Source organism: Cynocephalus volans, chromosome 15, assembly GCF_027409185.1.
Source record: "Cynocephalus volans isolate mCynVol1 chromosome 15, mCynVol1.pri, whole genome shotgun sequence".
NCBI lineage: Eukaryota > Metazoa > Chordata > Mammalia > Dermoptera > Cynocephalidae > Cynocephalus > Cynocephalus volans.
The window spans coordinates 40,959,741-40,984,502 of NC_084474.1; the positions used below are offsets into that span (position 1 = coordinate 40,959,741).

Genomic DNA, 24,762 nt, shown 5'->3' on the forward strand with positions numbered 1-24,762 from the left:
TAATATTTGTTTCATTTTTGCAATGCTCCTAATATAGTTGATCTATTTCCCAGTGTGCTACATGCATAGGGCTTCATTGGCTTTATTTTTCCAACTAGTTTTTAAAATACTGAGTATGATGAACTTTAAAAACTCTAAAAATAGAATAACCATAAATGAATAGATAAAAGACAATGATCAGGGCAAGAAATTTTTACTTGAACGAGCTGAGAAAGTCATTAGCAGCAGTATTTCTGATGAAAACTAATGCTATCCCTGCTCAAGCTACCCTGAATCTAATAATCTGTAACAGAAGAAATGGGACCAGGTGTGAAAGCATTTAATTAAATCATAAATTGAAAGAAAGAAAAATGAAGTGGTTTCCCCCCCCAATTTTATTCATAGCTTAACAGACAAGATCACAGTGGAAAAGAGGTTTATTGTCTAAATGGTGCTGACCTTTGAGAATTCTTGCACCATATTTTGGAAGTTAATTTCTAAAATATACATTTTCACAGAATGGCACAAAGTTTTTATCCAGGCAACATTCAAGTTGCAAAGCACCCTCCAGTTCACTCCCCTTCCCTGTGCGCCTTTATCATAAAGGAAGCCCTGAACTACACTCAGCAGGTTCCCCGCTCATTAACACTCTCACAGGCGCACACCAAGCTGCACTATCTGCACGATCAGCCTTACTCTACCTGAGGATCTTCTCTTATGAATGTTTGCTGTCTTTAGAATGACTCTGAATATTGGAAAATCACAAGCTCCAGGGTAGCCAGAGATGAAATGAAAGTTCAAGCCTTTAGAAACCTGATAAGAATTCTTAACTACTAGAACCTGATAAGTATTCTGTATACCTTATGCATGTTTGATATTTTCTCTTTCCACATTTTTAGAAATAGATTTTAATAATGTTAAACATTTGCTAGAAATAAACCTTCCCAGCCTATGTTATTACAGACAGTAATACCCACCCCTGCCATTTAAAGCTGTGTGAATTGAACGAGTTATGGAATCATTTTGTGTCTTCATTGTCTCAAAAATATGGGAAAATAGTTTATCTTTAAAAAGAAAGAAACCTGAGAAAATAGGACATATTCATACACAACCACACACACAGAGGGAGAGACAGGGAGAATTTTTATTTCATTCCCAGTCAGGAAGAACAGGAGAAAAGGAAACAATACTATTCCATTTTCACTACCTTCCAGGAACAATGCTGTTTTTTATATATGTCATCTCATTTGTTGCCTAAAATAACTTTGAGGAGTAAGTATTTGACAAATAACTGATTTTAGAAAGGTTAAGTAACTTCACCAAGGTCATACTGCTAATAAAAGGCAGAATCAAGATTCACAGGATTGATAAGATTCTAATTCCCGTAGATATTTTCACTATATGAGTGTTTCACAAATTTTATTAATTTTATTTTGTGTAGAACCCTTATGATTTTTGCCATACATATGCACCATTGGTACTATTTTTTGTTTATTTATTTTTCTTAAATTGGCTTACCTCATTTTTTACTTGAAATAAATATATCTTAACACTAAACTTTGGCTCATTCCAATCAGTGAAAAACCAATTATCCCTTTTCTTAAGTTGGAGGTATATTTAAAATAAACATAATGAAAATACAAAACTTTTTTTTAATTTAGCTTAGTATTTTTGCATGACAAAAAAACCTTGTGTTCCTGCTCTCCTCTTTCTCTGTCTCTCTCTCTCTCATTAAAAAAATAGAGAGAATTAGAGAAATATTAGGACTAACACAAACTTCCTCATTAATGCAATCAGAAGAACTGGAGGAGCACTGAGAAGGATAATTTTCTCACTATGCAAGCCAATGTGTTTTATTTTATTTCATTGTGTGTTGAAAAATTATAATCATATATATTTATGGGATACAAAGTGACATTATGATATACATAAACAATGTGGAATGATTAAATCAAGCTGGTTAACGTATCCATCACCTTAAATACTTACCAATTTTTGTGATGAAAACATTGAAAATTTACTTTCTTAGCAATTTTGAAATATACAATACACTGTTATTAACTATAGTCACCATGCTGTGCAATAATCTCAAAAATCTTATTCTTCCTGTCTAGCTGAAACTTTGTACCCTTTGACAAATATCTCCCCATCCCCTTCACTTCCCAGCCTCTGAAAACCACCATTCTACTCTCTGTTTCCAAGTTGTATTGTTTTAGATTCCACATATAAGTGAGACCATGCAGTATTGGTCTTTATGTGCCTGGCTTGTTTCATTTAGCATAATGTCCTCTGGGTTCATCCATGTTGTCGCAAATGACAGGATTTCCTTCTTTTTTTAAGGCTGAACCATATTCCATTGTGTATATACAACACATTTTCTCTATCCATTCATCTGTTGATAGACACTTAGGTTAATTCCCAAACTTGGCTATTATGCATAATGCTGCAATGAACATGGGAATGCAGATATGTCTTTTATGTGAGTCAGTATTTTCAATACATCTTCCCACCTAACAATATCTTGGGCATCCCTAGTAGTCTGTGCACTGCCCTGGAAAATAACAGAGCTCAACTGTGCTGAGGTGCACTTCATGCCTGAGGAGATTGCAGAGTATACTTACATTTATAAAGCAAATATATTTTACAGAATCTAGTTCCCTCTAGTTTCAGGTTTAGCCTAACTTCTTAAAAGTACATACAAAATGTTAACCTTGTAAAAGACAGGAAAATTTCCCCAGGCTAAAAGTCTCTGTTGTAAGATATAGAATTGTAACACAGCAAGGTTGCTGGCTCACAGACAGACAAGTTACTGATAGATATGTAAAGATACTGGGAAATTGTTGTAGGGAGAGAGAATGTTTACTAAGATCAAGCTTTTGTTGGTGGATGACTTAACCTTTTGCATTGCATTATGGAATGTCACCTTTTTTATTTCAATGATGTTACTAGTTTTCCATTCATTAGCCATAATTCTACTGATGTCCTTGTGTCTTTGTAATGGTTAAATCAACTGAATTTTCTTGTAAAACTTCCTTGTCTTTACAATAAAAGGGAGAGGCTAACTTTGGAAGTGGTTGCCACATTCAGTTTTTCCCCTCATAATGAGAAACTACTGAAGTGCAGTCTGTCCAGGCCTCAATGCATACATAGTGCTTGGGTATTCACGTAATTCTTTTCTTCATATCCATTACACAGGGAAAAGAGGTGTAGCATGAGATGATGACTCTGAATGACACTCTGATTGGATGTCACTCTCCTTCAGTCATCTTCCTTGCACAATTTTCTACTTGAAGTTGGCAGAAACTCTGCATGTAGATTGACTTGTTAGATCACTTTAGAAAAGTACTCTGAATTTTACAGAATTTGATACCTCAGAACTGACAAAAATGAAATTGTACTTTCATGTTGTGGATTCCCAAAGCCCTGTGATTCTCAGGAGACAGACAGTCTTCTGGGTCACTGTCTACTGCCAGCAACTGGGAAGCCCTCACCTTGGTTCTATGACATGCCAAATGATTTCCATCTAAATCAGACGTTGTATTCTCAGCCTGACTCCTTTTTAATAAAGAAAATCTTATGATGCAATGAAAAGAACACTTGAAGACATTGTTTCTGTAGAGTAAGGTGATTGTCCATAAAGAATCTGCTAGGCTAGTTTCCAAATGCTCCTGAGGTAGTTCAATAAATATCTCTTTAGAGGCCTGTTATTGCCTTTCAGAGGATATAAGGTCTCAACATTCCTACTCGATATCACAGATTTCTTCCCAAGGGAATGGGAAAAACATTAGCTCAGAAATACTGAAATGTAGATTAATTTTGCATAAGCCTTCTGTGTATAGCTCAGAAGTACTGAGCATTAGCTGGTAAATATAATAGTATTAATGTGAGTGTGTGTGTGTGTGTGTGTGTGTGTGTGTGTGTGTGTGTATAAAGAACATTGAGAGTTTAGGCATGATTTAAATTGCTCTAAATGAAATAGAAGAGACTGTATGTAGCACAGCATTAAGGAGTAATGGCTGTAAAGACAAAGCACTGGGTTAGTATCAGCCACTTATGAAGACCCATGTGAGTTGGACAAGTGCCTTACCTCTCCAGACCTCAGTTTTCTTATCTGTGAAATGGGAATAATAACAGAACTTACTTCATGGTATGAATACTAAATGGGATAAAACATTTAAAATATTTTAAAGTGCTTGACATATAGTATGCCCTCAGTACATGTTGGTTTTTAACCAAATAAGTCAAGCCTAAAAGATTTGCAATCAAAAAGCAGGAAAAAGCAGTGACAAAACTAAAGAACCCAGGTATATTAAGGAGAAAATTTCAGTTTAACAATTAACAGGTACTAATCTCCCATTTTAACCAAGAGAATCAGACTCTCGTAGCTTTCTTTCAGGCATTAGCTAGCTAGACTTTAAAAACAGAATGAGGTGCAGAAAGGACGCACAGAGAAGTGACAGTAACGAGGCAGAGAGACGCCCAGGGAACACAAGTTATAATATTCCTTCTTAGCACACTAGCATAATGCTTTAGATCAAGAGAAAAACATTTTTGGTAACTTGGCATTGCAATCAAACATGAGGCAGGATGGAATATGAAATTATATATGCAAATTATGAGCATGGCATAGTTCTATTTCTACTTTAACAATAGAAAAATAAGGATTTTTTATCAAATAGAAGCTGGAAAAAAAGAAAACACATGGCTGTCAGAGAAAGATCTGTCTCTCTCACTTTTGTTAGTGATGCTGCAAAACTCTTGGGGTGCAAAAAGTTAAAAGCTTAAAAGATGATCTAATATGAAAAGAAGCACCTGAAAAACAGTTAATCACACAAACATTTCATTATTAACTACAGTGATAGGTGCCATGTGTTGTTATATGTAGTTGACACAGCTTTTATATCTCAAGAAAAAAAATCTGTTACCATCAATGATTTGAAATGTTAAGGGTTTTAAAAGGTTATGAAGTGGGAAAAAAAATTATGAGAAATAAGTATGAATTCTACACAAAAATTAATGACTTGCCTAAAATAATTTGAAAATGCTTCTTTTTAAATCATGTGCATAGCTTCTCATCTCAGTATTTTGCCCCTCATGCCTCTGAAATTTATCTGTGTGCCAATGAGAATCAATTTTTATTCCTGTAAAATATATTTAATATCAACTGTTTTTAAAAATTGTTCTCAACCTTTGCTATGGGAAAAATAATATTAATATAAGTTTAAATAGCTTGAAATTTTATGATATTTATACAAAAATAAATAACTGTGAGGTCAGGCCCAATTATCATTAAATTTTACCCAGAATTTTAAATGATTTCAAAATTTAAGATGCACTTTATTTTCTGATCTTGGCCATGTCTGATCTCCATATGTACTGATGCTAAGCATCAAAGAGAACATTTTTCTTTGAGCCATCTCTGTAAACATAAAGAGAGTAACTACATCTGGATGTAAATCAGGTTGAAAAAGTTCAGCCATATAATTAATTTTTTCTTTTGTATGTGAGGTATGGTATTTTCTTATGGTATATAAAGTGATAAAATTGGTTATTCTTTTTCATAGTCCATACGGATTCAATTAATGAGACAATTATGCTAAAATATTCAATGACTGCTAGCTATCATTATTACTTTTTAGGTACATAGATATTAATTGGGCTATAACAAGGTCTGATGAAAAAGCACACAATTTTTTCCTACTATACTCTCACTACCCAGAACTCTTCTGTGACCAGATGCCCCACCCCACACACCAACCTGTTCTCCACTGGACACCAATTGGGTGTACTATAATTTAATCCAATTCACACTGTCTACCTGGAGATAGCATCAGAACCCACTGCCCACGGGTTAAGGGCTCAGTCCCACAAGTCTGCCCCTACTTCAGATGCCAACACAAATCTCAGATTATGACCTGTGCTTTGGACCTACCACTATAAGTCAGGGTTCCCATGACTCTCCCTCCTCCTGTTCAATAATTTGCTAGGACAGCTCACAGAACTCACAGAAACTCTGTACCTACATTTGCAGGTTTAGTATAAAGGACATTTTTTTTTTTTAATTTATTTATTTATTTATTTATTTTTTAAATTTTATTTTGTCGATATACATTGTAGCTGATTATTGCTCCCCATCACCAAGATCTCCCTCCCTTCTCCCTCCCCCCTCCCCCCAACAATGTCCTTTCTGTTTGCTTGTCGTATCAACTTCAAATAATTGTGGTTGTTATATCTTCTCCCCCCCCCCCGGTTTTGTGTGTGTGTGTGTGTGTGTGTGTGTGTGTGTGTGTGAATTTATATATTAATTTTTAGCTCCCACCAATCAGTGAGAACATGTGGTATTTCTCTTTCTGTGCCTGACTTGTTTCACTTAATATAATTCTCTCAAGGTCCATCCATGTTGTTGCAAATGGCAGTATTTCATTCGTTTTTATAGCTGAGTAGTATTCCATTGTGTAGATGTACCACATTTTCCGTATCCACTCATCTGATGATGGGCATTTGGTAAAGGACATTATTAGAGAAACAGATGAACAGCCAGGTGAAGAGGTGCACTGGGTGAAGACTGCAAGGTCCTGAGCCAGGAGCTTCTATCCCTATAGAATAGGGGTGCATCACCCTCTTGTCACATGGATGCTTTCACCAAACAGGAAGCTCATCAAATCTCAGTTCAAGAGTTTTAGTAGAACTTGATCTCCAGCATCTTCTGGAGTCACTTGGTCTCTCTGGTGACTAGCCCCATTCTAACACTATCTAAGGACTCCACCCTAAATCACCTCTGTAGCATAAACTCAGGTGAGATTGAAAGGTCTTGTTATACATAACAGAAGACACTTCTATCGCTTGGGAATTCCAAGGGTTTGGGGATCTCTGTACAAAAACCAAATATAAAAACAGATGATCCTATCACCCATATCGTTCAGGAAATTACAAGGGATTTAGGAGCTTTGTGCTACAACTAAAACCAAATATGTATGGGTATTTCTTATTAACACTGAAGGCAAAAAATTACATAGAAAACCAGTTCCGAAAATTTGTACATCACCCCCTAAAACAGATTGATAAAGTTTACTCAAAGTTTATTAAGGCTGTTTGCAATTCTTTGTGACCCAGGAACTAATTCTCTGTGCTCTTTTACTTGCACATACTGTATTGTTAGCTGAAGTATAGAGAGAACCTCCAAGACAGTGCTATAGATACCTGCACCATGGGCTTCCCAACACTCATCTACAAAAACCCCACAATCAAAATATAGCTCCTAAGGCACAAAGTCAGGTGTAACATTCTGTCTAAAACTTCATCAGGGATATTATTTTCCCAGTAGCTCTCATAGAGGATCCAAGTTTTTAGAGGAAGATTTGTTGGGAAAGAATATCATTGCGAGCCTTTACAAATGAAACCTCTATTCCATGATGTTTATTTTAAATCAGGTATTTATTTAATGCTGCCCTCAAGTAAAAGCAGAATAGCGTGATTCTGTGATTCTGGGCTGGATTTATATCACTACCTTCAATAAAACCATGAGCAAATGACATTACTTCCTTGTGCCTCAAAAATTCTCTTTATTAAGATGGGTATTTGTCAAATGCAGAAATAATTTATAGTTTGGGATGCACAATACAGACGCAGGATATATATATATATATATATATATATATATAGTGTGTGTGTGTGTGTGTGTGTGTGTGTAATACCATAACTCAGCAAATAATGCCAGGTGTAGATGATGCAACACAAAACCAGGCAAACACAGTACCCTTCCTCTTTAGCACACTACACAGTCCAGTAATCATGGGTCTTTTGGATCACCCAAGCCCAATCCTGAATTACAGCATTTTATTCAGGCCATAAAGTGTGACTTATAAGAGGACTCTGATTAGAAAGGAAAAATCCCTTCAAATAAAGTTTGTTTTCTGATTTGGGGACAGATTTGCTTACAGAAATCTAGGAGAGAACTCAGCGTATGTTAAATTATTTCAACAATTTATTGATTCAAAATGTTTCAAGGTTTTATTTATTTTGATCCATACCAGGATGATCATATAATTGATACTGTTTCAAATTATAAATTCTCTTATAATTAAAAAAGGAAAACACAGGTCAGTGAGTTGATATTCAAAAACTATTTCAAAAAATTTATTACAAAAAGTAACCTGCAGAGGATATGGCATAATCAGTCATATAAAAGACAGATAAAGCCCAATACCTTCTACATCTATTATAATTCTGGAAATTTTTTATAATTATGATAATCCAAGGTACTACAAGGCTCTGAAATATCTTCTGAATCATCCAGGATTCTATTACATCCAGCATAACTTGAAAGCTAAAAGTATTTTGGTAATTGCAAAGCTTTAAGACTTAAGATTATTTTTAAATTACTTCATTTCCAAAATATACTGATTAAAAACAAAGATTTATCAAATAATAGCATAAGTATTTTTTCACTTTACTACTTCACTTGTTCTCTCAGATTAGCTTTACTCAATTTTAAAGCTGAAGCTATTTTATTACATTCTAATTTTTTGAATGGTGTATACAGTAAGTTTAATTAAATAAGAATTGTTAAATAACCATGACAACCTTTCCCCCAGCTATTCAGAATGATCATGAATTAACTGTACAACTTCAAAACGCTGTTAAAATTATAGCTCTAAGTCAATCAAGTCTAAATCACATTTTTCTGTTAGATATGAAATGATTTTTTAAATATTTCTACTTGCAGTTTCAAAACTAATTCTCCAACGAACTGTGTGAAATTTCAAAGTTCATAATAATCTTAGCATAATCAGCAATTGGCTTTTAGAACTGGAATTAACTTAAGCAATTTAGATTACTATCCTAAATTATCATGATCATTTCCAGCATTGGGAGTAACTATTAGTTGTTAGACACTACATAATTAGCATGAGAAATCAGAAATCTACGTATGATCAAACACAGACTATGTGCCAAGTAAAATCACCATACTTTATCAATCCAACTACTTAAATGTGATTGTCAGTGATCCCCAAAAACTCAAAATACAATCATCATTATGTTCAGAAAGTAATGTGTAACGGAACATCCAAGTTCTGCTCAATTACATAATTTAGCAATGTGATTAATTTTTTTCAGTATTAAATGAATTACATTTTACACAAACATTTTAAATAAAATTATGTAACCCACATTAGATAATTTTACTCTAATGTTGTTTTTTTTGCCTGAGTGTATTTTTACAACATAAAAGATCTCCTTTAGACAAATGCTTAAAGAGCAAGATTTTAATTAAAATGTTTTTGAATTACTTCAAGAACTTAAAAAAAAAAAATGCCTAGCAGTTCTGCTAGAAATCAAAGAAAGGCAGGTGAAAGGTTATGTGCCAATCCTAATAAATTCCCAATAATCCCATCCCTTTTTTCCCACTCATCATCAGGGCATCAATGTATTTTCGCAACTCAGTTAGGATCACCTATGCTAAAGTTAGTGATGTGCCCAGTCTGCCTCCCTACTGTGCTTCTTCCCACAATTGGGCAGAACAGACAGAATATTAGGGAAACTCTGATCTGGCTTTGATTTAGGCAAGACACTCACTCTCTGATAAAAGGATAATATGAGGATGATTCTTGCCCAATAACATACCTCTCTGGTTTGTAGTGAAAATCAACTGAGATTATGCATATAAGGTACTTTATAAATTTCTATACACTGTACAAATAAGAGTTGTTATTATGATGGTGTGACCCATGCCCACAGACTTAGCCCAGTTCCAGATTCTAATAACCCAAATCCAGTCTCTATCTGAAATGAATTAAGGGAGACTTAGCTAAGTAACTTAGATGCCTCAGACACTAAGACTTTTTTGCTGTTTCTCTTGCTGTAAGCTTATTACTATTGTCCTAGGATTATTGTAATAACTGGATCCTGCTTTATTCCTGGGAGCAAACAGGGTCCAGAAAAATAAATGAGTAAAGGTCTGATTTTTGCTTTAATGTTTCGTCCAGTGCCAAACCACCATCATCCCCTCCCCAGTTCCCTGAAGTTGGTCTCAGCCTTGCTCTCTCTTACCATCTTAGGAGATCTGACCTGAATCCACAGCCTATAGCTGGGAGCCCGCAATACTCTATACCTCTCAGTTCTGTCATATCTGGCTTATCACCAGCACGCACTAGGTTTTGGCTTGATACATATGTAAGCTATTTAGTAGATTTAGATTCAACGTAAGAAAATCTTTCTAACCACACTTATCTACAAATGGAGCAAGCTGCCTTGTGAGGTAAAGAGTCCCATATACCTTGAGATGGTCAAGCCAAAGCTGCATACCCATCAGCCATGATAACTGTGGACAGCACTGCTACTTTGGTTGGGAGGTTAGACAAGAGAACTCCCCAATCCTATGTCACCTGTTTAACTCTTTAATTGCTCTGGTTCTCTGATGCCTCTGGAGTTACAATGGAGGAGACAGACATATGGTTCCTGACATCATTGTATCATACCACACTAAAAAAACTTATTCCAATATTGAACCCAAAAGAAAAGACACTATTTGCCTCTTATTTGAAAATTATTTGTGATTTCAACTAAATGAAATGTACTCCAAAAACACAAATGATCTTTGTGTCTAGATGTAAAAATGACTACAGCACTAACATCTTTGTTAGAGACAGCAGTAATTAGACAGAGGAAATATGTCATTAGCTCTGATTGGAAAAGGGGTATTTTTTTTTTAAATCATGTGTGGTAAGCCATGTTCCAAACCAAATATACTTAAAGGATATGGTAGTTTTAATTGTAATTTTATGTTAGTTAGTATACTTCTTTCAGTTCAATATTGAAAACTCTTTATATTGTGTTTATAAGTCAATCTCATAAACTAAACTAAAACATGAATGATGCAAAGGTTTAACAGTCACTTTATAATATTTGTAGGAAGGTAGTTTATTTGGGCTTAGTAAATAAAGTCAAATTATTTTAACATTAGTTTTTCTTTTATTTTTATGATTGTTTTATAATATTGTCTTATTTTCTTTTAGTTTTAGGGGAGAAAATAAAACATCTTAAGATACCATATGCAGTAACTTAAATTCTATGATACTACAGAAAATGACTGATTTTCCTAGTTTTTTCATCTCTCCATTTGGTTACGAAATAACAAAGCCCACTAATTTAGATATCTATGGCCCACTGAAGTATAAAGGCCTGTTGCTTCCTGGTCATACTTATTTTATGAGTTGTGAGATAGATGGAAAATAGGATAAAGACATGGGAATTGTTGGGCAGAATAAAAGGTTTGGGTTATAAAAGTGAACAGTAAGAATAAGAGGGGAAAATATAAATAAGGAGAGAGAAAGTGGAATGAAGACAGGAAAAAAAGCAATGAGGATGACCAGATAGCACGTGCAGAAGACAGTTTGCCAGTGGAGTCACGGCTTGCTGAGAATCACTATAGTTAATATCAAGGGTTAACCCAGTTTAAATAAGCTTGTCAGTATTAGAACTAACACAGAAGAACTTTGCTTTTTTGCAAGCAAATGGGGTCCCCCAAAATAACCATGCAAGCTAATAAGTTAGCCAGCTATAGTCCCAGGGATGCCAACAGAAGACAGGAGACTCCTGTGACAAAAAGGCTTTGCTAATCACAGCAAAAGCAACAGGAGTGTCAGGATAGTTGTGCTGGTTCCCTGAGCCCCAAGACCCAAGACTGAGAAGATGGGCCAAGTGGAGTCTGCATGCACAGTGTGGTCCACCACAGGAGAGGGACCTTGAATTTCAGGCATCCAGCTTTCTAGCAAGCAGTAAGCAAATCTGTTCTTAGTCTGGAGGGAGATAAGGTATATTTCAGAACTATGTGGTGGTGGATTGCCAGCTAAATGAATAATCCTGAGAGGGGCCTTGGGGAAAGAACAGTAGGGTGTTGTGACAGTAGCACACTCAGCAGGATGTGCAGGAGTGCAAGAGGCCCCCAGAGGACTGCCTGTCAATAGTAAAGTGACGTGGTTCTCACAGAGTGGGATACCCAGACCAGCAACACTCAGGAATTATCAGAAATGCAATTTCTTGGGCCTCATTCCAGATCTAGTGAATCAAAAATTTGGCAATCTGAGTATTAACAAGTCCACTTGGTGATTCTGAGGCCCAGTAAAGTTTGAGAACGAAGAGTGTAATGGTAAGGATTCTTGATAACAGTCAGGATTCTGGGTCTAGTCAGGGCTCCTACAAACTTCCTGGGCATGTCTCTAAACCTGTTTGGATCTTAGTGTCTTTACCTGGTTTACATAATTTCTGATTTCCTTATTACTCAAATTCAGTGAAGTCCTATATGCCTTGATCTGTAGCTTTGTAAATGTTCCCTCTATGAAAGATCTTGAAATGCATATGGCAAATATTGGTAAAGCCAGGAGAGATCAGCTAACAAGTAGGCAGGTCTGTAAGATTTCATTACCATCCTCCACAGTCAGGCTAACCTTGTGTCTTCTGGCCTAAGCAATGTCTTCCAACAGGCAAACTGCTAGGAATTGTAAGATGTTTTCCTTGGGGAGCCTGGATTTAGAACAGAGTTGGCTGTGTGATTGTATGTTCTGAGATTGCTAGTATCCCCGTGCCTGCAATAGGAATACACCTGTCCTTACAGGCTGGGTTCACTTCTAGGGCTTGGTTACTTTCTCCTGTGGACAGTTCTCAGACAGACACAACCAAATTGCCCTCCAAGACTCTCCTGTGTTTCTGTACTTTCAGTGCCAAACAAGATGTTTTCAAACCAACGCCTTCTTTCTTTGGCTAATTTAGTAAGTTTCAGTTATGTTCCAGTCAAGTGTCAAACATCTAGAAAACTTCTGCGTCGTTTAAGTGATATTGAACAGTCTCTTCCCTGATCATTTAAGTTTTAATTTTAAAGTTAAAATCTCAAATAAATAAAGTTAAAATCTCAGAAGATATTCTGATAGTCCTATTTCCAAGGTTCTCTTGGGTTACTATACTTTTGTTCTCTCCTGATTTATCTGTCCCACACTCCCACACCCTGAATGGCCATCAGCTGAGAAATGGAGAATATTCAGCCTCCAAAAACTGTATAATGGAGCCATTGCCTTCATTTGTAGCCATTCAAAGAAGTTACTTCCCATCTTGATTTTCACACCAGTTCAGTTTTTGTGATATGATTCTTTTACCCTAAAAGTAAAATGCAATTTTGTCCCCAAGAGCTTAATAATGGAGGCAAGTTTTAACTTGTAATGAACAGTACATGTAGGGAATGTGTTTGTGTTATTTAGAAATTTGAATAAAATTGTATCTCATTTGTAATGAGGGATTTGTAAAAGCCAAATATATTCACATTGACCATAAAAAAAGAGTGGCCATATTAGTTCATTTCTGTTGCTTATAACACAATATCTGAAACTGGGTAATTTAGAAAGAAATGAAATTTATTTCTTACAGTTTTGGAGGCTGGGAAGTCCAAAGTCCAGGGACCATATTTGGTGAGGACTTTCTTCCTGGTGGGGTGACTCTCTACAGCAACTCATGGTATCACATGGCAAGAACAGGCTAAGCAAGAGTGAGTTAAAGTTCTCACTTGCTATTTTTATAAAGTCATGAGAACCACACCTGTGACCACACATTAAACCATCCGTGTATGAATACATTCATGAGGGCACAGTCTTCACAATCCTATCACCTCTTAAAGGCCCCACCTTTCAAATCCCATAACTGGATTTCCAACCCTCTTACCACTGTTACAATGGAGATCAAGTTTCTAATAAATAAACTTTTGGGGGACATTTGACTAATAGCAGTGGCTGAACATTTACTCAAGAAATGTGATCAGTGGTGACAACAAATAGTTAATTCCTGTTCACAGGACCCTGTTTTTTATATAATGTTATGTGGCCTGTATTACCCAGTTTCTTTCACATTTTTTGCTTTTATAGATGCCACCTAAAAATATAGATTACCTAGATTTCTCTAATTTCTTATTAGTCATAAATCTCAATTAGAAAAAAGAAAATGGAAGCATTTCTAATATTAAAGAAGTCACAAGACTATTTTGTAGAGCTGTAAATAAGGTGTATTTATTCTGCTTATTGCTGTACCTGTTTTATTTTAAATATACTTATGCATGAGATTTAAAATTGAATGTGCTTGCCCTGTCGATTAATACTATCCTTTATATCTTTGCCGAATAGAAGTAAATTGCTTGGTTTAGTACAATACAGTCCCATCTGAGTGGCTTAGTTGTTTTTCAGAAATGGAAGAGATTGATAGTTGAAAAGGCATTCGTCATCAGGAGGATTTGTTTTAAAAGCATCCAAGCTCCCATACAGCCAGTAGATAAATTACCCACTATTCAAGAGGAGAGCACAATTAGTTTTACATTATACTAAACCAATCAGCTCCTTAAATGACTGTCTTTCCTGAGAAAAAGGCAGCAAGAATGTCACAGTTTGTCCCCTTTCTCTCAGACCTTTAGAAGGCAACAGCAAGCCTTTTTTCAGACTAGAAGTTCTGCAGAAAGCTTTATGAATATGTTTTGCCATTGGTTTTAGATACAGAGAATTGTATTCATGACTTGTATCCATATGGTTAATAATACTTATTTCACAATGCAAAGTTAATGAAGCTTTTGTTTTACACCAGTGACAGGCAAATGCTTTGAAACTTTATGACAGGAAGACTTCCATAAATTATTTTCAAACCTACCTTTCTTCTTCCTGGGATTATTATTTTTATGTAATTACTTACAATTAAGGAGCAAAGGAAGTGGTAAGAAAAAATCATACTGGAGGTCATGAATATGCACAAAATATCTGCAGGCTATGTTTTCTTAATAAAATGGATAGTTTCTAAACAACCATTACCTTTTTAGAGACATGCAGGATGGTGTAAGAATATTCTAAATTAATGTCATCTGCCATGACTTAACCCAGATAAACGTTACATGTGCAGCTGCTGCAGCATTTTTAGCATTTTTCCATTTGTAATAAGAAAGTGATCAATGAGGTCTTGCAGGAAAGATTCTAGTCATACAAGTAGACTTATTTCCTTCCTGCATGTGCTATCAATCAAAACTAAAAAATCACAATGCCTTACTTTCATAGTTCTGCATCAGTCTATAGGTTAATTTAATTTTATTCCTTAAGTTATTAATTCTCATGCTGATAACTGATAATTTTTGGTATGTGCATAATACAAGTTATGTATAAAACTTCCTTTACACCACACAAAAAGTAGCATGCAATAAGTTCAAAACTTTGTGCTTTAAAGACTAATTGACTCTTCCCATACACGTATATACAGCCTGAACCAAATGAGGAACAAGAACACATCTGAATAATGTTTTCATTTTTTAAAATGCATGTATGTGTGATCAGCATATAATAGATTGGGTGAGGAGGAACAGAAAAAGGAGAAAAGAAAAGAGGGACTGAAGGAGGGAAAGGGAGAGAGAGAAAATGTATCAAAATATCAAAAGGTACTCTTTCCTAGGGATATAAGTGTTTTAATACTTTTCACTGTAAAAAAAAAATTAATGGGGTATATTTTATTTTTAGTTAAGCTTGATTTATTGAAGTTTTAAAATAAAAATTGATAGGCATTAATTATTAGGATTATATTTATAAATATAGAAAGTTTTACAAAGTATTTCTAAGCATCGTTTGTTTTTTTTTATTTTATTTTTTTAATTTTTTTTCTAAGCATCCTTTGAATAAAGATTGACCCAGATTAGTTAATTAAATGCATCGAAAGGTTGTAAATGTCATTTTTGAATTTAATAATATATTTGATATCCTGTTTTTAAGTACTTTATTTGTCTGGATTAACAAATAAAATCTTTCTGAAAATGAATAATCTCTTAAAATCTAATAAATATATCAATATGATGACATAAAGTTCTCAGATGTTCCAATATCATGCACAAACACAGTTAGATTTCAAATCATAAAACTGAATCCTGGTCTCTATTTTTTAACTGTGTATTCTAAACTGAAATCACAAGACTGTCACTCTAGTAAGCTAAATTCTCTTAAATAACCCAAGTACTTAAGGCTGCAAATATTCACAGAATTTTTTTCTTAACATAAAAATATTAGTAACATGGTTTCTATTCTTGTAAACATTTTATATTTAATTCTAAATCTTCCTAGAATTAAAAGGTGTATAATCACTAAAGAACACAGCATCCCAGTTAACTGAAAGTATTTAGAGGTATATATTTGTGTGAAAGAAGCATAGCATGAAGGAAGAAAAATTACCACACTGAGTAACTTTCAACCGGTAATCTTAGCCAAGCAGGATATCCAGGGCTGTAGACATTCAGAGCAGTCCTCACCATGCAACTGCCATATTCAGTCTTTTTCTTACCCTACATTATGGGCCTAATGAAAGGTCAAGTTACTTAGCTCTCTGTTTGCTCACAGATCAGTGCACCCATCCAAATTGACACCTTGATTTGCATGTCTTTGACTCTTAAAACATATACATAGATTTTCCACCTAACTCCAAAGACCTTTAAAGTTGAAGGAATAACAATAGGTGTTATGTTTTCTACCTACACATAAATTTCTGGAACTTGATAGGATTCTAAGATAAATAAATACTTTTCCCTGCTGATGGAATCTTGCATTATTTTATCTTCATAGTCATATTCACATTCAATTTCCCAATTCAGTTCTTCAACAAATTAAGTTTGGGCTCTTAAACGATGTGTCTGACTCGTGGTTGCATCATGAAGTCTTTCACTGCTTCTGCTTTCTTTTGCAGAAAGATTGTGTAACTCAGATCAGAGACCTGTACTGGCTTTTTCTCCTATCCCAGCTGCAAAAGGCTTAGGATTGCACTGTTCAAAGTCTCTTAGAGGGGGGAGCATATCCTAGGGTCATTCTTATTAGGGGCAGCAAAAATTCATGAGCAGTCAAATCTCTTTTCCTAGCCTAGAACTTCAAGTGTTTCCCCTCTGACTTGGACAAGAGCTCAGGTTTAAAAGTAATTGATCTCAGGCAGCAAATTAGCTAGATTAAAAAAATACAGTATTAGCATTTTAGGACTGCTTAGAAAAAAGGATCTAATAATCTATCATGAAAATATTTGTCCCAAAGATCTAATTCTTCTTTTATCCTTCTCCTGATTTAGCTTTAAAATCTAACTTACATATATACATGCTATCATGATGAAACACAAATTTCTATATTTTAAAGTATTTTTTTCTTTTCTCAGTTTCTACAGATAAAGTGATCTGAAGTAACGTATGATGCCACAAAGCAGGAAGGAAAAACTGTGACAACCCCCAGAAATGTGAAAGAAGGTTTCTTACTGGATGGCAGCATCTTTGGTTCAATTTATACAAAAACCCAAATAAATAAAATGGACAGTATTGCTCAATTTTAGAAATCCCATTTCTCCTATGTTCTAAGCTATACAGTTGTCAGGATTTTATGGTTTAAATTGTAAATGTGTTTTCCCCCTGCTAATTATGATTTTTTTTTAAGTCTCAAAATGTGAAGGACATTTATGAATGGTAAGGGAGACACTGTATACAAATGTATATTTGTAAAAGCTATTTTTATGATTAGCATGTTTCACTGTTGATCATATATAAAGTCAGGTGATACTACAATTCTGTGTTCAAAGCTTATTTCCAATAATGTCATGTAAGAAAAGATACAACTTATGCTAGTTTTTATAATTTATTTTTAATTTATAGTTTAAGGTACTTCAGATCATAAGTATAATACTTGAAAGAGTTATATTTCTGTCCTCTATAAGCACCATTTTTATTAATAAAGAATGCAGATATTTCAGATGTGATACAAAAGTTAAAGGACTGTTGGTTTGACCTTGACTAAATTGAGCATACTCTGCTCTACTGAACTGAAATGTTCCTATTATTACCTAATACTTCAGTCTGGATATGAGTTTCCATGGAGAGGTTTTAGTGCTCATAATTGTGAGAACCAGATTGCCAAGGAAATGATGATCTTGTCTTTGGATCCAAAGTTTAAATTAGTGCATACATCACTCCATTTCACCTTCTATCCCTTGGAACTCTCCATCCCCACACATTGCAAGTGTTCTCCGGATGCTCTTAGCTGTTGTCTTGTGCTGTGGAAATGGAAGAAACCGTCTTCACAGACCATAGGAGAATCCAGCATATAATTTCTTAATAAATACTGTTTCTTTTAAAACAAAGTTTGTGTGTATCTTTCTTTTAGGGTGCACTTAGTTTCATTATTCGGTTTGAAATTTTTTTAGTCACTGTAATGTGGCAAAATCAGTACAGTAATGAAAGTAGCATAAATTTACTGAAGTGTATTATATATCCTATATGCCCACACTCTTTACAGACTGACCTGGAACATATTAATTTGCCATGTGAAAGAAATCCGGGTGGCCCTCAATCTTTGTCAGAAATCAAAGTTTACATTTAAAGAAAGTTTACAAAAATGTACACTCCTGTTTACATTTCGAGAAAGTATATTTTTCCTCCAAATACAGATTTTTAAGAAAATATTTCAGGACAGAAAGCAAAAATACCTTATCAGGTGGTATTTAGGCTCTGACAGACTTAAAGTTTGTATCTAAATGACTGCAAGGCCCTCATTAAAGAACAGAGAGACAATGTGAAAATGTCACTAAGAGCACTTAGTGGGATTAAGGCCTCCTGTTTTCAAAGAAACTGAAGAGAATCTAAAATCAGCTTGGAATGTCTTCCCTTAATTTTCTACTTAATTTCTTTAAGGTAATTTATTACTTCTTTCTTTATTTTTCAAATATATGCTAATGAAAAATGATGTAATTTTACACAACAAAGGGTATCAAAAACCAAAATTCTGAAAAAGAAAAAATTACAACTCTTTTATTAAAGAAAATAAATATACTACATTTTTCCATTTAAGGTCTCCAGAAATTTGCAATAAAACCCAAGACCCAGATGACGAATGTAATTCCTTTTTAAGGGAGTATGAAAACCATAATGTGGTGTATTAACTATTTTTAATGGCCATAACAGGTATGGGAGAATTTGTGACTGCCCGTGATTGGACCCTGAGACTAAAAAGAACCTGTATATGGTTGTCTATGGGAATAAAATCAGCAGAGCATTTTTTTTGATTTGCTACCAAATAGATAAATTTGCTGGGAATAATCTGATGCTCTAGAGAGGAAGTGCTGCAGGCACTGTGTATTGGGAAATTATATATGTGAATATTTTTCCCAATTTGCCATTCATCTATCCTCACAGTATTCAATAAATAGTGCAACATTTATAACCTAGCATTATCCTAAATTGAAAGTATCATACTTTCCCTGATGGTCATTAATTATCCTCATAATAAGATGAATAAAATGTGCAAAAGGAATTCTTTATGATTGGACTTAATTTTTTCCATATAAGCCTTGAAGTATAGAACCATGTGTCTTTCCTTTTATTTATTACCCATTTTTGGCTTTAGAATTTATTTGATGGCAAAGATGGAATAAAATATACTCCTAATCAACAAAATATATATGATTTGAGATTATAATCTCTGAAGGCTTAGTTTAACAACTTAAAAGGAAATTTTAAGGGCTGAGGAGGGGAGTGACAGCTTCTTCCAACTCCAGATAACATCAGTTTCATAAAACAAGGGAAAGAAGGGACATTATTTACTGCATTCGATTAAAAAAATATATGGGAAATTAGGCCCACTGCTTGAAGTTAGGCAAACTAGTCACTGTTACTGGTGGCAATGTAGAGGGGAAAGTACCAAGTTTGCTTCCATTTTCTTCAACCAGAAAATAGTTGTCAAAGCATAAATACACAACAAAATGAATTTAGATAGAAATGAAGCAGAAGATAGGCCAAGAGGAAACAATTTTAAATGGGATAAAGTTGAGAGACCGGGAGTCACAAATGCAAATACCTATAAAGGCCTGATAAGAAGTGGAACTGACAGAAACAGGCCTGAAGTAAGTTAGCAGACATTAAATGCAGCTCTGCTGATGAAATAACCATCTCTCAGTTCCACCTGGCTACCGATTCAGAAATGCAGACCTGGATTGGCCAGTTCCTTGATTTTTCATCCAGAGTTTAAAATGAGATATTCTATTTTGCTTACTTTGTTTTATTCTAACGTGAATCTGAAGGTGAATCAAGGCATATCCATGACTTATATACAGGATTTAATAGTTGTAAAACTTAAAAAAATAAACTCACAATAATGAGAAACAACAAAATCAGGATTATCTCTGGTGAGAAAGAGAAAGGAGAATAGAATCTGGGAAAGAAAACAGAGGTATTCAACAACATCTGTAATATTTAATTTATTTGGGAATATATTGAAGCAAATATGGCAAAATATTAAGATTTGATAAAGCTAAGTATAGGTTACACTGATATTCATTATAGTTTTTCTTTGGTTTTTTTAGCCTTAAAATACTTCATAATAATAAAAGCATGTAACATATCTCAGTGTTTACATATACATACAATGTACATATTGAAGGTATAAATATGTGGTTGATACAAATAGCATAAATAAAGGTGGTCATTTAGATCTTTGGATTCATCAGCAGTCTGTGAGTTTGTGACCTACCTTTTGCAGTGATGTTCAGATTCCTAGGAAAGAATAGGACCTAGAGAAGGAGATTATGCACTACTCTGAAGTTCAAAGCCGTTCTTGTAGAGGAATTTGCAAGTGAATTTATTTTTTGTTGTTGAAAAAATTTTCTAACAGCACTTAAAATACTTAACTTAAATATGGTCCATGAAAGAATCTGGGGAGGCTGAACAGCAAAAATAGTCCCCGTGTTTATCTGCTACACCTGTAAGTCTAAGGGCTATACCTTCTCCATCTTTATACTCCATACAAAAGGTTCCTTGTACATAACATAATTTCTCCATACATATTTAGGGAGTTAAATGAAATGGTATATTTTGGGTTTTTACCTTATTACAAAAATTACAAGAGCTATAATTTGTTGAGCAACTACTATGTGCTGGGCACTGTGCTAATTGTATATGCATTATCACTAATGCACACAGAAAAACTGCAGTGTAGGTATTGCTATTTCCAATTTTCAGATAAGGAAAACAGATAATTAGTTCATTCATCAATTTTTTATTTAGTATCAACTTTATGCCAAGCACTGTTCCCCACAATAGGGGGTCCAGATACAAATAATGAAGACTGAAATTCCTGTCCTTGAAATGAAAGTCTGGTACTCTTCTGGGGGACAACATACAACAGGCCAATAAACAAGCAAATATATAGTGTTGCAGATAATAATGGCTGTAAGCACAAAGGACAAAACAAAGCAGGGGCAAAAAGAAGGACTGATGAGGTTTTAAATGGGCTGGTCAGAGAAGTTTCCTTGGTCAAGTGGCATATGAGCAAGATGTGGAATAGGTAAGGGGTGAGCCATGTGGCCATTTACAGGAAAAGTGTCCTAAACAAAGGGAATGGCAAGTAAGCTCCCTGAAACAGGAATATACTTGCTGTGTTCAGGAACAGCAAGGAGAGAGTGCAGTTGGATTGGAATACATAAGGGAAAGAAAAGTAAGAGGTTAGGCCAAAGAGAAGCCAGGACTCCAGAGATGATTCAGAGCTCATTGGTTTTTATTTTGCATTGTATGGGAAAACAGCAGAAGGTTCTGAGCAAGGGAATAATTAATCACACTTAAGGGTTAAAAGAATCATTTGGACTGCCAAATTATTATTAATGAGAATATACAGACTATAGAAATGAAAAAAAATCCAGAAATACCTGGATTCTAGTTTGAGAAACCACCATGTGAGCATAGCCTGTGACTAGACTGGTCTGATCAGAACAGAGAAGCATGTTCATGTATTCACCAAATATTTGCTAAGTCCTTACTCTATTCCATATGTGTATTTGACAATGGACATGCAGTGGTGAATAAAAACACATTTCCTTGGCTCAAGGTACTTAGTCTAGTGAACAATATTGAGAAATAACTGAATAAAGATGGAAAGAATAAAAACAGTTTAAAATGATACTGCAAATTCAAAAGAACACTGTAGGGAAATGCAAATCAAAACCACACTAAGATACCATCTAACCCCAGTTAGGATGGCTAAAATCCAAAGACTCTGAACAATAAATGCTGGCGAGGTTGTGGAGAAAAAGGAACTCTCATACATTGTTGGTGGGACTGCAAAATGGTGCAGCCTCTATGGAAAATGGTATGGAGGTTCCTCAAACAATTGCAGATAGATCTACCATATGACCCAGCTGGGAATATACCCAGAGGAATGGAAATCATCAAGTCGAAGGTATACCTGTTCCCCAATGTTCATCGCAGCACTCTTTACAATAGGCAAGAGTTGGAACCAGCCCAAATGTCCATCATCAGATGAGTGGATACGGAAAATGTGGTACATCTACACAATGGAATACTACTCAGCTATAAAAACGAATGAAATACTGCCATTTGCAACAACATGGATGGACCTTGAGAGAATTATATTAAGTGAAACAAGTCAGGCACAGAAAGAGAAATACCACATGTTCTCACTTATTGGTGGGAGCTAAAAATTAATATATAATTCACACACACACACACACACACAAAAAAAAAAAAAATCCGGGGGGGGGAGAAGATATAACAACCACAATTACTTGAAGTTGATACGACAAGCAAACAGAAAGGACTTTGTTGGGGGGGAGGGGGAGGGGGGAGGGAGGGAGGTTTTGGTAAGGGGCAACAATAATCAGCCACAATGTATATCGACAAAATAAAATTAAATAAATAAATAAAAATAAAAATAAAAAAATAAAAAGAACACTGTATACCAAAGTCCTTCTCCTTACAGTTCTGATGGAAATGGATTGAGAAGCATATTTTTAATTACCTTTGCTTAACTAATTGAAATAGAGCAGCACAGGTTCCATAAAGTATAAAGGGCAAAGCTTGGGTTCACTACAACTTTTTACCCTGATTCCGCAAACTAGCTGTACATGGAGGAAAAAATAGCTTTCTCCTAAACACAAAGGAATTCACTTCCAAGTAAGCCACAGTGATGACACACGTCTGCATACTCACCAGCTCCTTTCTTTGTACCGCACAGAAAACAGCAGCCACTTGCATGGAACCAAAATGATTGCCCATCAGCCAGCCCTTCTCCTGACTACAAGATCCTAGTTTTGTTCCAGTCTCAAGTGTCCACATACTTCTGTGAAAGCTGGGTCCCTCCTAAACCCCAGGGCTTGGATTTTGAACTTTGATAAATCTAAGCCCATGATTCTCCACATCTGCCTACGAAATAACATAGAACTTCAAAACACATGGACGACCATAGGCCACTTTCAGATATTCTGATAGCTGGTTTGTTGTTTGGGGTTTTCTTGTTCTGTTTTGTTTGTTTAAGTTGTCTAGATGATTTATGCGCAGAGAGGGTTGAGAACCAACGACTTAAGCCAGTTATGAAAATTCATTCCTCTTACACGTAGTTCATTTAGGCATGAGCATATAACACAATTCTTTCCAACAAAATATGAGAGAGTATCTTCTGGGGAGTTCCTCAGGAAGGTGTTCTTGCTGGTGAAGGAGACACGTTTAAGGGTGGGGTACTTTTCTGCCTATAGAAGATGAGTGAGGGTGTGAGGCCTGGACATTTTCCAGTGATCTTCTAACAATGAAGAGAAGAGCCAGCATATTGAAGACGGCAGAGGAAAAGGATGGAAAATATCTGCCTTCATAATGTCTTCTCTCCACTAAAAAAATAAGCCCATACCTATTGTACCTTCTAGATTTCTTATTATATGAGTAAATTCACTGATTATGCAAATAACTTTTGTATTTAGGTTGTATTTTCTGTTAATTGCAACTGAAAATATCCTCAACAATTCATGTAGTTACCTAAAAAAACAAAAATAATAATAATAATAAGTTGATTAGAAGTAGTGCATGCTGGAGGAGATAGATTTAATATACTCTAATAAAGAGCTGCAAATTTTCAGTCTATCCTGTGTAGAGAACAAAATAGTTCAAGCAGGAGAAATATCTCAGTTAATTCACAGCAAAACCAAACTAGAAAATTTTTTCTGTGTACTTCAAATTGTACCAGAAGCTGTGGCAATTAAACTGTCATTCAGATTTGGCTTAGAAAGGGAATCTACCAACATCCAAACAATAAGATGTAAACATGAAATTCCACCTACCCTCTTGTTTGCAAATAGAAGACATAACTCTCCATTTATACATAGGTGTATAAGCGAGGGGAAAACGAACATATCAGAAAATAAGATGCATTATAGAGAAGAGAGAATATAACACCTGAAACACACTCAAACCTAACATTTGCCCTATCAGGGCTCTCTTAGACAGTAACTATCTGGGTTTATGGCCACTCTTGATACAAAGACCTCAAGATCAAATTAGAAATAAACCATAACAATAAAAATTACAACAGTTAAGAATAAAACTGAACAACTGGGAAGGCAAAAACCAAATTAAAGTAATAATAAATAATTACAGAAAAAAATTTACCTGAGAGAAAGACCTTTGTACACAGATCAAAAAGGCTTTCCATATTCTAGAAAAAAAAAATTTTTAAAGAAAATGTAGCATTATTTACAGGAAAAAAAAAGGGAAAATCTAAAAATAACAACTGCAGGAAGTTCTCAAATAGCTGCTCCAAAATAGCTAAAGGCAAAGTTCTGATAGGAAAACTTTTAATCTCAAAAGTGCTACACTCAGCACAATGTACTTAATATGTAAGGAAATCAGTAAAACATCTGATACTGTAGACATAGGACATACGATGTATTAGTCCATTTCTGTTGCTGATAACACAAATACCTGGAACC

The 24,762-nt window shown here is 34.9% G+C and overlaps 1 protein-coding gene across 9 annotated transcripts in view; it reads left to right on the forward strand.

Moving 5' to 3' along the window:
- The window catches only part of RALYL (RALY RNA binding protein like), a 711,785-nt gene extending 693,734 nt beyond the window's left edge, over nucleotides 1–18,051 (forward strand). For all 9 annotated transcript variants that reach the window (XM_063079136.1, XM_063079135.1, XM_063079134.1 and 6 more), the window contains one exon: nucleotides 17,170–18,051. In XM_063079136.1, coding sequence (XP_062935206.1) covers nucleotides 17,170–17,182 — 13 coding nt within the window. In that variant the 3' untranslated portion in view covers nucleotides 17,183–18,051. The remainder of the gene's footprint in view (nucleotides 1–17,169) is intronic.
- Nucleotides 18,052–24,762: the final 6,711 nt, after the last annotated feature.